Source organism: Manacus vitellinus, unplaced genomic scaffold, assembly GCF_001715985.3.
Source record: "Manacus vitellinus isolate BGI_N305 unplaced genomic scaffold, ASM171598v3 scaffold_36_pilon, whole genome shotgun sequence".
Lineage (NCBI taxonomy): Eukaryota > Metazoa > Chordata > Aves > Passeriformes > Pipridae > Manacus > Manacus vitellinus.
In genome coordinates, this window is record NW_021940508.1 from 1,524,192 (window position 1) to 1,539,594 (window position 15,403).

The 15,403-nt window shown below is 36.8% G+C and overlaps 1 protein-coding gene across 2 annotated transcripts in view; it reads right to left on the reverse strand.

Annotated features, from left to right (window-relative positions):
* The window catches only part of ITGA1 (integrin subunit alpha 1), a 69,517-nt gene that overhangs the window by 15,865 nt on the left and 38,249 nt on the right, over positions 1-15,403 (reverse strand). For both annotated transcript variants that reach the window (XM_008932077.2, XM_018077220.1), the window contains exons 7-15: positions 14,741-14,889; positions 13,122-13,272; positions 12,006-12,171; positions 7,752-7,825; positions 6,668-6,812; positions 5,384-5,526; positions 3,643-3,786; positions 1,990-2,244; positions 1,433-1,563 (exon numbers count right to left, since the gene is read on the reverse strand). In XM_008932077.2, the coding sequence (XP_008930325.2) occupies positions 1,433-1,563; positions 1,990-2,244; positions 3,643-3,786; positions 5,384-5,526; positions 6,668-6,812; positions 7,752-7,825; positions 12,006-12,171; positions 13,122-13,272; positions 14,741-14,889 (1,358 nt within the window). The remainder of the gene's footprint in view (positions 1-1,432; positions 1,564-1,989; positions 2,245-3,642; positions 3,787-5,383; positions 5,527-6,667; positions 6,813-7,751; positions 7,826-12,005; positions 12,172-13,121; positions 13,273-14,740; positions 14,890-15,403) is intronic.

Consider the following 15,403-nt stretch of genomic DNA (forward strand, 5'->3'; position numbering starts at 1 on the left):
CTCATCATACAGAAACAAAAAAGTGAGGAACACAAAGAGGAGGGAAAGAAATATCTTCAGCAGCCAAAACCTATAAAGCTGTGGAGCACTTTTAAAAGCTCAACTTTTAAAATCAATCAGGAGGGAAAACCCCTGAAGAACTGGGGACAAGAGCAACGTGAGTCTAGAGAAATGGGTCTAGAGAAGTAGTTAACTATATATTCTATACATAATACCAGTGAAAAAGAAATTACAGAGGAAACAGTCACAGGGTTTCTCCACACTGGTGTACTTGTTTCAGAACAGATACCAGGTGAAATATTTCCAAAAGCATTTAAGCAGTTCTGTAGAGCCAGTCCCATTTTATGAGACTGAAGGCCCAGACTCATCATCAAGAGTATCCACAGATGAACATAATATTATACATAAGCTGGAGGGCAGTGTGCCATCTCTTAGGTTCTGAGTAGATAAACGGGCTGAGATTCACCCCTAATTTGTTTCACTTTAACTCTTTTTAACCCCTTCAATGCATTCCTGTCTCATCCTTTGCTCTGATTCAGTTCCCTTTTGGCCATGAGATGCATTATGTCAGTGTACTAAACCAGCAAAAAATTTAGCTGGCAAAATAACTTTCTTCAGATTTGTGATCTAACTAATGCAGTGAAAGGGCATGACACTTTGTTCACACATGGAGCTTTTAGAAAGAAACTACCAGGTGAAGGTGAGGAGCTGGGAGCTTGAGGATGGTAGCAAGCCTTGACAAACTTTGACCACCTAGCAGGTCAGTCAGGTGAAACAGCAGGACAGCGAAGGCAAGGATTAGCAGTGGGTTTGCAAGTTCCATAACAGGGACAGAAATAGTTTTAGTTGTGCTTTAGAAATGAGGGGTTTCATATCATATTGTTTATTTCTCGTATCTCTCAAATATTGTATTGCTCATTATGACATCTGAATCATACTCTCATATAAAGAAAATGAATTCACTGTTAACCAGAAAACTTAGTTAAATTTTTCAGATTTTCTGTGGTAAGTCAAACAGGAGTTTTCACATTAGGAAATAAAATCAGTTTTCTTAGTGACCCCTTTACATTTGAACCTGTTCTTGATGATGTTAATAAGATAATATGCAATATACTGTGAAAAAAAGAACAATTAGGGGTTGCTCCTGTTTTACATAGTGCCACAATTAGAATTAGTTTCTATTTTGAAGATAGTCTAGGAGGGTAAGTTCTTCATACTAGGCTAACAAGGTTTCTATAACATTCCTGTATTTATAACTGTATACATTGTTTTATGCTCGTTCCTCCAGAGAGACTTAAAAAGATGAAGATTCACAGTCAGTGTCAAAGCATGAGACGAAACCAGTATCCTGATGAAACCAGTCACACATGCAAGTTACATTGGTACCAAAAGCAAAAGTTTATGTCCTGACAGTTGCTGTGAGTCTCCATACCAGAAGAGGGCAGCCCCACCAATGCCTCCGATGGTAACATCAATCAGCCCGTCATCGTTTAAATCCATTTCTCCATGCACAGACTGGCCAAAAAATTTCACTTTTTCCCCATCTCCACCTGATGCAATACGCTGTGAAAGGCGTAAAAAGGTTAATGCAGTGCACATTGGAGGGTTTTATAAGAGCAGTCAAGATGCATTTGATGACAGTGAGATGTGGTTTAGATGCTTTTAAGTATATTAAATTTTCATTACAATACTCCTAAAACAGTGACCATGGTGATGAACACACTATAAATTTTCAGATTGCAAAACATCTACTTTTTGGCTGTACAGATCACATTAGAATGTTTCTAACAGAAACAAGCAAATATATTTTCTAACACCATTAAGAGCCAGATTCAATTAAATCAGTATGAGTTCAAAAGTACAGAGCAATTTTAAAAAAGAAGCTGTTACAACTGGTCAAGTCACAGTTTGATACTAAGTTGGGAAGACAGGGTTATATACATTATATACATTAGAGAGGCTGGCAATCTCCAAAGTTTTATTTCATACCTGTGAATATTTTTTACTGATTGCTTTGCCACGGCCATGATAAATATAAACAGCTCCCCGATGGTCATCCTCTAAGGGAGAACCTACTACAATGTCATTATATCCGTCAAGATTGAGATCCTTCACTGCAGCAATTGCAGTCCCGAAGCGGGCACCACAAGGCTCATTCTTAAGAACCTTGCAGGTGTCCTGTTTTAACGGTGAACAGCATGTCTGCTTTACAGGCTCGAGACTCATCTGATATTCAAACTTTGTCTGTGAAAGAACAGATTTGCAGTTTGTGAATTTCCATTATTGTTTTAGCAATGCAGACTTATAAAAGCTCCTGTCCAGAAGACAAACAGATGAATTAAACAAAACAATTACATTCTATTCCTAGTGATTGATTGCACTGTAGAAATTGTGATTCTATAACTATAATTCAAATGTTCTTTATGAGCAGCGTGTGGGAAAGACATTCTTGCTTCCCCTCTTTCTGTATCTAGATGCTTCTGCATACTTCTTGAAGTTAGAGTTTCACAGGAAAGCATAGTATCATAACAACTTTTGGATGTTATTGTAAGTAAACCACTTCATTCTTTAGATAGTGTAAAGAGTTTTTCTAAAGGCATTCTCTTAATCTGAGAAGTTAGCCAAGTTTCTGATGAAACACAGATGGCAATACTGTTATTCCAGAATAAAAGATAGCATTTCTTCTACTTAGACTGAATTTTGCCCTCAGTACACACATTCACCATGGCCTAACATACATGATCTGATCCAGAGTGCATCCTAGACCAAAACCACACAGACATTATGGTATTTAACCAATCTTTCCAAGAGGTTGGTCACATGTGTTCCATGTTAGAGATTAGCAGTGGCAAGCAGTTGCTGTATTTCCTTTCTTTGGAGAAAATAAAAGGAAGCACAGGAAAGACAAATTTCAAACCCCAAATTGCTGGAGGACATGGAATTTTTGTTTTCTCACCAACTCTATTCACCAGCAATCTGTTGTTAGCGACATGAATGTAGAAATTGGAAGAATTACTTGTCAAATATATCCAGTATCTCCAGGTCCCTTTCTTGAAACAGTATTTTAGGAGACCATCATTGCTAAGACATATTTTGATAATTGTTATAACAATACACAATAGTGCTGGACTAAAAGAAGAAAAAAAAAAGAAAAAGTATGCATAGACATTGGAAGGAGAAACTTATAAAATTAAGAAACTGAGGTGTGGCTGCTGTAATCCTCAATCTAGTGGGACATGTTTAAAAGCTGTTGAATGTATGGCGTTTAGCTCTAGGTTGCTAAGCAAGTCGCAAGGAGACTGGAAATCACACTTTTAGGATGGATGAGCCTTACTGTTTCCTAATTTATGAAAGCAAAAAGAAAATGTGATAGAAAATTAATCCTATAAATTTGCATGTATGCCATATTGCGGCTTATAGGATATATGCTTATAGGATATATACATAATACAGTCTGATAGAAAGAGAGTTTGAGGATAAAGTTTTGAAATTAGTTGCCTTATAAGCTTAATTGTCAAAATTGTGTTTCTCTATTTTCAACAGGTCATCTTCCCCAGTTCAAATTATCATCTTTCTTTAAAATAAGGATATGAAGACAGTAAAGAGCATGCTCTACTCCTGATCAATAAACATCGTTCTTACCTTGTTCAGACTGTAAACATATACCTTCCCTTGCTCCTCTTTCTCAGTTCCCATATACATAGGAGCTCCAACAAGAAGAAGGTCTGTAAATGAGTCCCTATCGATGTCGACTGTGGTAATAACACCCCCAAAGTATGACCCAATCTGTAGGAAAACATATACATCAGAGACAGCAAAGTCATGCAACATTTCTTTTTCAGAGACCTATTATGGCTTGTTTACAACAATGCCAAATGTTAACCATTAGGCAGAAATGTTCTTTGCTACCTAGGAGATTTTCTTGGTTGGTTTGCCTTTGAAGCTTGTGTTCAGTTTTAGTGTTTGCTGTCTGATATTTTTATTTAAGAGTGGTCCATTCAACTTGCAACTCTTTTGAGTTTGAAACTTGCTTTGGGGAGTAGGGTGCCTTAAGACAGTATTTGAATAGAAGTATCTTAGGGAAGCTAATTTTCTCTTCAAAAAAGAAGCAAAAAGGCTGCAACAGAAGCTCTGAGACAACTCAGTGCAAACAGCATTCAAAATTGTCAAGTTGCCAGTAAATGCAGAGGTAAAAAGTCTACACAAAGAGCTGGATATGTTCATAGACTTGGTACAAGCTGTAGGATTTATCTGATTACATTCACTTCACAGCTAAGCTAGACACCCTGCATTTCCTTTACACTTAACATAGTCTCTTCTAGTGCAAGATATATCTCATCTCACAGAGATGCTTCGAGTAGTCCAGATCCATCAAACCTTAAAAATCACAGAATCACAGAAAGGGTCAGGTTGGAAGGAAGGACAGTGGGTCATCTCGTCCAACCTTCCTGCTCAAGCAGGGCCACCCCAGAGCACAGTTCTTGAATATCTCCACTAAGGGAGACTCCACACCCTCTCCGGGCAAACTGTTGCAGTGTGTGGTCACCTGCACAGTAAAGAAGTTATTCCTCATGTTCAGATGGAACTTTCTGTGCATCAGTTTCTGTCCATTGCCTCTTGTTCTATTGCTCAGCACCAGTGAGAAGAGCTTGGTTCAATTGTCTTGGCTTCCACCCTTCAGATACTTATAGACATTGATGAGGTCCCCTCTCAGTCATCTCTTCTTGAGGCTGAACAGGTCCAGTTTTCTAATACCTATTTGAGTTCATTAACTCTAAAATGATTGACTGATTAGTTGAGTTGCAGACATCAGCTATAGGTGAAAATTGGGTAATTTGAATGCTTCTGAGAGAAGCTAGTACTTCAGCCTGGGGACACCTGAGCAGGCAGGTCTTTCAATCTTCATAACCATAATATTTTTGTAATAGTACCATATTTAATTATGCAATTACATGTTGTTTCTTCTTCCTGCAGCAACAGCTCTCAGTGAGCTCCTACTCAGTATAACAAGCAACTGTTCAATATTTCATTCTATTCCAGCTGATGCTCTTGCACAGAACCCTGCTTGTCACAACTTGTTTCCTGCCAGTGACATGCCCTTCTACTCATCAGACAGAGAAAATTGCATGTACAGAGATGGTAACAAGCACTTTGACACTGGTGTGGGTTTAACCCTCAAAGAGAAAACTACCAAGAATCTCTGAGTCCTGTAGAGTCCACTTTCCATTGCAAATTATACTAGAGGATCTGCCTAACTTTTTCTTCTGATCTTGCTTACAAATCCCAGTTTCATGAGCTCTGCTAATGAGTTCTCATTTGAAATGCTTATTTTTATTTTTCCTGCCTTATTCCTCTTGTATGTTAATCACAAATGCATACTCACTTGTTCTCCATTTAATCTCTGAATTACTTGCACCTCTTTTCCTTCCATCTTATAAATGATAACTTGGCCAGTGTGATTGTATCGTGGCTGTCCTGCTATGTACAGTACACCTCCAGATGTCAGTGCTGAATTCACAGTATATCCTAGGAAGCAGAAAGAAGTCAAGATGCTGTACACACAGAATGCATCAGAAATACATGCTGTGATTCAGAGCATTTTTAAGGCTTATTCTACAACTAGATGTTTAGCCCTACTTACGCTAGAGAAAAATAGCAGAGTTAATTAAAAGGGCTCAATGTGTATTTGTTTACAGTCTCAGAATCATGAGCACCACTGTGTTACTAAACCTGTTCACAGGCTGGTGAGCCATGTTCACTTGGCCACTCTCACACCGTGTAACTATATGATGGTGGTGATGAAATGAATAGCTGGTTGAAAAGCTACTTTCGAAGAACTGTTGTCACCAGCTCACTGTCGAACGAATAGAGTGTTTCAAAAGTGATTCTGCTGGTATTTTGAACCTAGCTCTGTTTAATAATAACAATTTAACAACTTTGGTGAAGGAAGACTTAAAAAATGTGCAGATGAATCAAAACTGTGGAAGAGTTGCAAGTGTTATGGAGGATAGGATCTAAATTAAAACTGACTTTACCAAATTTGAGTTATAAAAATGCATTCTGCAAAGAAGACAGTGTACTTTGGGAAAAAAATTATTCTTGTGTTGATTCTTCATCAGTGAAAGTTTGGCTTAAATGAGGTAACAGAGCAAACAGAACAACGAGATGTAGAAAGTAAGACTGAGAGGAGAGGGCACGGCCACTGAAGCTTTTTGGTAGAAAAGGATGAGAGGATAATAGTAGCCTTCTCAATATGCAAAACATTATAAAAAATGGTGTTGGTCTTTTGGTCTTGTCCACTGAGTGACAGAAAACAGCTTCATTTTAAGCAAATATTTAGACTGAGTATTGTATAAGACTTTTTAACTATCAAGGCATAGAAAAACTTGATAAGAATACTAGAGGAATCTGTGAAATCTTCTCTGAACAGATTAAATGTCTCTTTTGGGAAAGACTAGATACACTTAAGTCTATGTTTGGATTAATTTTGTGATTGTAGAAGTAGAAATTTATTTTTTCAAAAGAACAAGAAAATCATACAGTAGACTCATTCCCAGGCTCCTAGAATATATGATAATATTCTATAAGATACTCTTTCTGATTGAGCTTTGAGAGAGGTCTTGTAGCATTTGTTGAAAAGTGTTGTAACGTGGGCTGTTTCTCTTACCTAGATAGGCTGCAAGTGGTTCGTTTCTCTCGGAAGTCCTGTCACGAAAGGTGTCATTAGTTGGCATTGAAATACCACTGTCCTTCACCATTAGCACTGTGCCATTCCAGTCATATGCTCCAACTGCTCCAAGCATGATCCAATCCTTAAGCAGAGAAAAAACAAAAAGCCTGCTGTCTATGTGAATCATCTTTAGATATTCATGGTTCAGGATGCTCACGTTTGAGTAATGCTTCCTGTATACTTACGTATTTAGCCTTGCTTTAGCCTTGCTTTTCCTATTATAGTATGGCCCCTATCATAGAATCATAGAAAGGCTTGGGTTGGAAATGACCTAAAGATCATCTAGTTCCAAACGCCCTTGCCATGGGCAGGGATGCCACCCACTAGATCAGGTTGTTCAGGGCCCCATTCAACCTGGCCTTGAACACTTCCAGGGACAGGGCTTCCACAGCTTCTCTGGGCAACCTGTTCCAGTGCCTTACATCCCTCTACTTAAAGAATTTCTTCCTAACATCTAATCTAAATCTCTCCTCTTTTAGTTTAAAACCATTCCCCCTTCTCCTATCACTATCTGCCTGTGTAAAAAGTCACTCTCCCTCTTTTTTATAAGCCTCCTTAGGTACTAGAAGGCTGCTCTAAGTTCTCTCTGGAGCCTTCTCTTCTCCAAGCTAAATAACCCCATCTCTCTCAGCCTGTCTTCATAGCAGAAATGCTCCAGCCGTCTGGTCATCTTTACAGCCCTGCTCTGGAACCGTCTTTCAATTGAAAACAGTGTCCCTTGTACTGGTAAAAAGTCTTTCTCCATCTTTCTTAACATATTTTTAGGCTATTCCTCTGATAGAAAGTGCTGTGGGACCATTAGATTTAGAGTTCATGTGAAGTATATACTTACTCTCTTAAGCTTTCATTGTTCATAACTGTTCTTTACATATTTACAAAAAACATAACTGGATTACAGGACACTCCAAAACTTCCAACAGCAAACAGGACTATACAAGGAATTCTGAAACACTCCAAATTCACAGAATCATCAGCAAATATCTACTTTATGAAATAACTTTTATTTTCAAAGTTTGTTTACCTGAGAATAATGAGCACTAAAACCAGCTTGAGACATTTCCATTTCAAATGAGGAGGCCTGCTGGTCTGTTGTGGCTATTAAACAGAAAAAATTGAGTTTCAAAAATAAATTAGTTTCAGTCTGAAAAAGCAATTGAAGAGTGTAATGAAAATGCTCACATGATAGTAAAGGATAGCATAAACTAACTAAACTATTGGTTGAATATAGTGTGCCACAGATTTTTATAATAAACACAGAAATAAAGAGCTATGTTAAATGCTACCATTAAGTTTGAGAGTTTCCATTTAAGGAACTTGTCCAAGAAAGTTTCTGGGCTAAAACTGACCAAATTTGAACTCAGGCTGATGGTAAGTATGTTTGGAATGTTTGATTAATATGGTTAAGCCATTTTCCACTTGAGCTAAGTGAACAATAAAACACCAGCCATGTAACCCTGGCCTTGTATTCAAGCAACTAAAAATTTGTAGGCAGCTGGAGGAACTTTAAATGAAAAACACTTGATGTTTGTATGAACCTCTGCAAAAACAACACAGGAAAATCTCTGCTGTCCAAGATTCATAAGCCTTAGCAAAGGGCTTGGGAATGATAATCCTGCTCAGAAAATTACATGAAGATGTTACTGATTCTCATAAGTGACTTTATAAAAAAAGGTATTGATAAGTATCTTGTCAGGTAGTCATATGCTAGTTATTAAACTCTGATGCACTGCTTTGCTCCCAGGTAAACTTGAAATATCATCAGGGAAGAAAAAGTTCTGCCTTTTCCTCTACTTAAAAGGAAGATATGTAGTCCTTAACAGTCAAAAACTATTCTGCCACTTTAAGTGACCAAGTAAGGGAACGACATTCTGCCTATTGATTATTCCTTGAAGGGAGCTATGAAATCTGCTCTGATTTTGGTCCAGGAACAGTTCACAGTTTGCTACCAGCTGAGTGCTGAAGCGAACCCTCACTTGTGTAATGAAACTAAGCCATAGCAAGCCATGGTTGCATGAATTTCAGGCATCTGGACTATTAAATAATACTGAACTTTTGATACTCAGCAACTAAACCACAGAGGTTGCTCCCTGGGACATGATGTCTTTGCTAATTGTGGGGAATTACAGTCAGACATAGGAAGGAGACATGAACTCAAACACAAAGTGCTTGACACAAACACAGATCATTATGTTTCACAAGATGTAGCTGCTTTGCTAAGTCTGAAAAAGTAATTTTTAGGCGTAAAACTCTTGAGCTGCACATCTGCTGATAAAAAGTATTTTCATTAAGTAAAGGATGCTCCCTAATGAGCTGAGAAAAACAGGACTCTCATAGCCTGAGACAGAGGACAATGCCAGTACTGTTGGTGTGTGCAGTTCTGAATGCTGCTTAAGATAATGGCCCACAGTCTAACTTTCCATTCAGTTTCAAACTGCCAAGCATCTTACAAAGGATATTTTGTGAAAAAACATTTGTGCCTGGCTATGGGTTGGATAAAACATAAAATTGCCATGAGACACAGAGGCATATGAAAAAGATTATGTGTAAAAATCCACTGGCTGTCAAGGATGGGTTTTTGTTGGATTTGATTTTTCAACTCTCTCTTAATTTTCCTTTGAATTTTTTTAAAGACGAAAACCAAAAAGAAAACAAGAAATCCAAGAAAAAAATCAAATGTACTACTGTACTAACAAGACGCAATTTAGATTGAGAATTTAAACAGACTCAGGTACTGATTTTCCAGCAATCAAGCCATCTGTGATGCTTGGAAGCTACAATGTATGGAGTCAATCAATCTTCTCCAATTACACACATTCAATACACTGGATTCTCACCAGAAAGCTGCTTAGGACAGAATTAATATGCTTTTCTCCACCACCAGAAAAATACATGCCTGGACACAGTTGTGAATTTAGAATAGCAGCTGAAAGGCTTTGGGATAAGACAAGAAATTATGCTTGAAGGATCAGCAGAAATTGATTTATTCAGCATCATCTAGCTCCAGCCCACTGGAGCAGCTCAACCTTGCTATGTTTTGACAAAAAGCTAAAATCCCACTTTGAGTTTCTAAGCTGATTCTTTTGCAGCCAGATTACATGATTTCTGGGACTTTTGCAGAGGAGGCAACATTTCTTGTCTCATATTGGTGGTGTCTTATGTAGAAACCTTAGGACATCTCTGAGTTCCTACAGAAAACCTGGAAATCAAGAAGCATTTTGGCAATGATTAAATTAACTAGCTTGTCTCTTATGAGCTGGATGAATATTCCACATTTTTAATCTCAAATATATATTTTTTGTAATACAGTCAAGTCGATATAAAATAAAAATTGTAAATAAGGCAAATATACCAAGCAATATATAAAAAATATCAATATCCTGACACTTTATAATAAGTCTATGTTAAATAAAAAGTAAGAATATCTAAGAAATACGTATTTATGACTGCATCACTTGCAGAAAATTGAAACTGAATTCAAGGAGTACTGCAGAACTTGTTGATAGTTAAAAGAGCTACAATATGCTCTATGTACCAAAGCACTGAAGTACATGATGATGAGGATTAGTCATCCCAAGAGCCGACAATCATATAAACACATAAAATTTATACAATGTAATCAAACAGTTAGTTTCATCACCATCAACATAACTAGATTTGTTTGGATATTTTATTAAGCTACAGAACTTGTTTAATGTGCAAATGTTTTGTAATTTTTTTCTTATAATTAGAGGAATGAATTACCGAAGTCAATGGAAGGGTTAGAGTTCACTACATAGCACCAGCACAAAGTTTAAGCCAGCACAAGTTACTCTGCTGTTTTGAGGCTGGGGTTTCATGTGACAGGCTGGCACTACCTAATGGCTACTGACTAATAAAAGGGATAAGGTAGAGTGTGACAAACTAAGACCATCCCTTCAGTGGTACCTAGTTGTCCAAAGGATCAAGCTATGGCACGAAACCTCAACTTTGAGAACGACAATTTCCAAAAACTCTATCATGTTGGGTCCTTCATCTGTTGTCATGACTAGCAGTTAATTAACTTTTATTCTATATTAAGTATAGCTAATAGATGTAACTAACATTTTGTTCTGATGAGGAAATACAAATATTTTTCTCACTTTTATAGAAGTATAAAGCACAAATTGAGGGGCAAGTTTCCAATTTGTGTTTGAACAACTATTTTTCCACTTAAAGTATATTCTTTCTAGTAAACAGGAACTTAAGAAAAGAGCACCCTATTCAATGAACTTTGAAGTACTCAATGAGCCTAAGTAGGCTAAACTTTGGGCTTTAGAGAGATTAGATTATCTTCAAATTAATTTGTTCCAAAGCTGAGGGAACTAAATCTTCCAGAAAGTAAAAAGAGAAGAACATATAAGCTATGTTTTAATAAACTATGTTAATTTGTAAAAATATTTAGTAATAGCTGAAAATGGTAATATTTGATCAAATTAAATGATAACTAAAAAAAAAAACCCCAAACTGAATGTCTGAGAAATACAGCTCCAATGTAAAAACTTGAAAATGCTCTCTCAGATTTGTACTATTTCTTGACATTCAAGTCAACATCATCTTTTGTTCCAGCTGTAAACTACACTATTCCAGTAAGTTGAAATGTTGAAAAAAATAGTCCAAGTAAATAGATGTTTTCTTTGTATGACATGAATCCCTTCAGAGTTGACCAGTATAATTTATAACTAACAAACTCCGTCTCCTGTTACCAGTATTGTACTTGAGTTTGGACAGTGTTGCCTCATTTGTATGGAGAATGTAAGCAGACATTATGAGAGACTGACTTTTCTGTGCTAAAATCTTTATGAATCTTTCCAAAGGAAAAATATACCTTGCTAAGTCTATACATGAAATCCATGATAACTTGTATAGCAAAGTAATACACAATAATTATTAACTAACAAAAAAGAGAACCTAAAGATTCAGACAGAAAAACACATGATCCTGGGGTAATCTGGGTATGATCCAGCAATGTTTTTTACCTAAACCAACTCACATTCTTATTTACCCCAGTTAAAACAGTAATGTTACTTACCCCTTTAGGCTGTTGTCTCCATAGGTTCTAACTCCTCTGAATACATTCACATTGCTACCTATGATATTGATGTCTATTGTAAAATATTTTTATAATCAGCATGAAAAAAAATCTGTATAATAAATGTTATGCAGCACAATGCATTGCAAAGGAAGATAAAAGCAGATGTTCTTCTATTTGCTTCAGTTGTAATTCAGGCATGAAGTTAAATTTGAAATTACATCATACCTTCCAGGGCAAATATTCTTTCTCCAAGTGCTTCAACAATAGTTACAAGAGCTAATTCATCTGAGACATTGAAAAAATGCTTTTCAGTAGGCTTACTGGCAATTGATTTTATTTCCTCTACAAATTTTTCAGTACTTAAATTTCCTCTGCTATAGCTGCCAAGAATCTAAAGAGAATTAAAAAAAAAAAAAACAAAGTCAAGGATACATTTCATAACCTATTTTAAAAGATACAGTTGAGGCAAGTTGTCAGAGAATACTGGCATGTTCTAGCATCTCTGCACATGGGAGCAATTCAAATCTGGTTCTAGATGGGGATTTCATTGCTAAAAATTACTACAGCTTCAAGGACAATGTTTTCTCCAGTGATCTGAAGGAAACCACTGAAAATCTGTGTGCTGCTGGATTCAACTTTTGGTTTATGTCTTTCTTTAAATTAAATATAACATCTTTCCTGAAGTCTTATGGTTTCATACACTTTATTGTACCAAAACAAAGAAAGAGAGCAATGGTGCGACAACAATCCAACGTACCTTCAAAATTAATGACAGAAAACAGATTATTTGAGTATAGAATACTCAAATGTAGTGGAGTTTCAACACAAATCTACCATTATTGCTTTCATATTTCTCAATACAGGTTAACCTCTGTCACGCTTATCTTCTCATTCTACTACTAAGGTTGCTAAACATGAAAATGACAGCTTTAGAATCCAGCACACAGTACAGTCACAATGAACTTGTGTTTTGCTGATGAGTTACATTTGCTGCCTTTTTTTTTTTAAATAGGTACACATGTCTATCGAAATTGCTTAGAATATTAAATTTGTCCACTCTCCTCAATATTGCTTTTAACAAAAGCATTTGATTTTAAACTATCCCTCAAACTCTTCCTGACACACCTGTCATCATTAGGAAGACAGAGAGATTGCTTTTCTTATATGCTATAAAATCAGAAAGCAAATTTTTAATGTTTTTTTAGTTTATTCTGTTTTTCCTCTCTGAAATAATTATGTTTCCATAAAGATTCTGTGAAATAAACTTCTATAACAGAAATTACATTTAGAAGATGAAACATGCTTTTAAGATTCTGAATTTTCCCATTAAATTTCACTTACAGCAATAGCAAATCTCTGAATGTTTTCATCTTCACAATCATCAATCACGTCTTGTAATCTGTAGTTGTCATGTGATTCCCCATCAGTAACAATAACCATTACTTTTTGTACTCCTCTTCGTGCACCATGAGCCTCTGTGAAAGCTTCTTTCCTAAAGAGAGCATAAAGCATTTTGGAGAAAGGCAATGTCAGCATTTCTCACATGCATCATATTTGCATAGGCAACCATAAACTAAAAGACTTTATATTAACTAAGAAGTGGGAAACAGAGATTAATATTAGCCATGAACAAATACAAACAACTGCAATTGGAACTTACATGGTGGTTCACAGCCAAAGTTTCAAAAGCATTCATCCATTATTCGCTCACTTGGGAGCAATAGCAGAAAACAAATAAAGTTCTGGCACCTTAAAACAGCTTTTGGCTTCTTAAAAAGGATCCAACCAACACTCCCCCCATTCCAAAAACCCATGCAGAAAAACCTCACCCAGACTCTGGACCTGACAAGGCAAGGCTAGATGACAGCTTTGGAGGAGAAAAATACCACAAAATTCTAAGACTGGCCATATGAGTGAAAGCTGAGATCTACCACTGAAGATGGCCAAAAGTGGATGGATAGGAAGATTGCAAGAACAGATTTGCTGACAGTTTCTCTATATACAAGCCTGCAGCTGTTTATGGTGCACAGGGGCTTTCTGAACTAGATATGGTTTCTGAGTACTTGGCAATTCTCAACTTGTTCTGCTTTCATGAACTTGTTCAGACTCGCTCAAGCTTCCACTTATATCTAAGGAAAACATTACTAGTGAATATATAAGAATTTTATTGGATTTAAGACATCATACCAACAAAACTGGTCTGATAATCAAGTAGGTCAGCAGAAGGATGCTGCACATTTCACTGAATGGTTATTTGGAAAGACTGAATGCAATCTTTTATGGAATAAAGTCATGTTGTCTTGATGGGAAAAAAAACAGAAACGAAAAAAGATAACAGGACAACATTGTACAGTTTGAAATTTTCTGAGAGATTTTGCATTTCCGATCTGTTCTATGAAAGTCAGATTTCATTTTTCTCATAAAGGAAGCATTTCTAAATATTGTTATTCCTACAACAGATCTTTAATCTCCCAATGATCCAGAAGCTGCAAAGACTTAGGATATAAAATTTCTAGTCTTTCTGACAAGTGTGGCCTCAAACATTGCAATAATCAACTTCAATGAAAACAAATTAGCATTAAAAAGTTCAATTTTTTAAATTTTTCCTCTGAAAGACCTGATTTCCTTCATCCCTCTACATACACAGTTCCTACCTGCTCCGTGTGGACATCAAATATTGTCAGCCCTTTCCTTAGGACGAAAACCTTGCTCCATGTCTATTCCTAATTCCTCCATTTAGGAGGCAGTGGCCTTTCAAAGGTGCCATCCAGCATCTAGAGCACAACTGCTCTAGATGCTGGAAAGAGTCTGTTTATCCAGCCGCCTCCTAAAAGATGTTTGCTTAGTTAAAATGAAGTCAGATGCTAGCCATATCATATTTCTAATATATGAAATGAGAATTGTCATGATATCTGTATGTTTGCTTGTCCCACATGCAGGACAATATCCTGTGAATGTACCTTGCCGTGTCTATTCCCAGGGCTGTCATAGTTTGCGTGCCACCTCGCTGGCGTATCCTTGTGGCTGCAGCCATAACATCTTCTGTTGTCGAGTATGTATTCAGGTAAAATTCATGGACTACAGTCTGTCCGTACTGAACAATTCCAACCTGAAACACACAGTTCATGTTAAAGATCAACTACAGTTAAAGGAAACATCTCTGACTCCTGAAGTGGGGTAAATGTCTGTCTGTACCAGCCAGGAAGAGAATTGAACTCTGTGTGTTTTCCTTAGTATGAAGCACCTATGTGTTTCAGCAAGACTGGCTAGCTGAACAGTCTCATGAAACATTTCAGAGTTTTCTAAATTGCATTTATTAAAAATTGGAATAAAGCCCAAAGCAGGCTCAACTCCTTGGTCTTCCTGGCTTGCTGTTATCTGTACGGAAACTCTGCTCTCCTCTAGGCAAAGGCGGACCAACGCCCCACCCACTGGTCAGAACTTCTCAAAATTGTTTTCCTTATAGCATGCAAGGTCATGGCTCACTCACAACTCTCTTCATTCCATTCAAATGTAATATTCCTACATCTGATAGTTTATTTACCCTAAACTTAGCCTAGAAACAGGAAGACTCAATTACCCTTATCTTGATGAAGACAGCAGGGACGTCCATGACATGGACG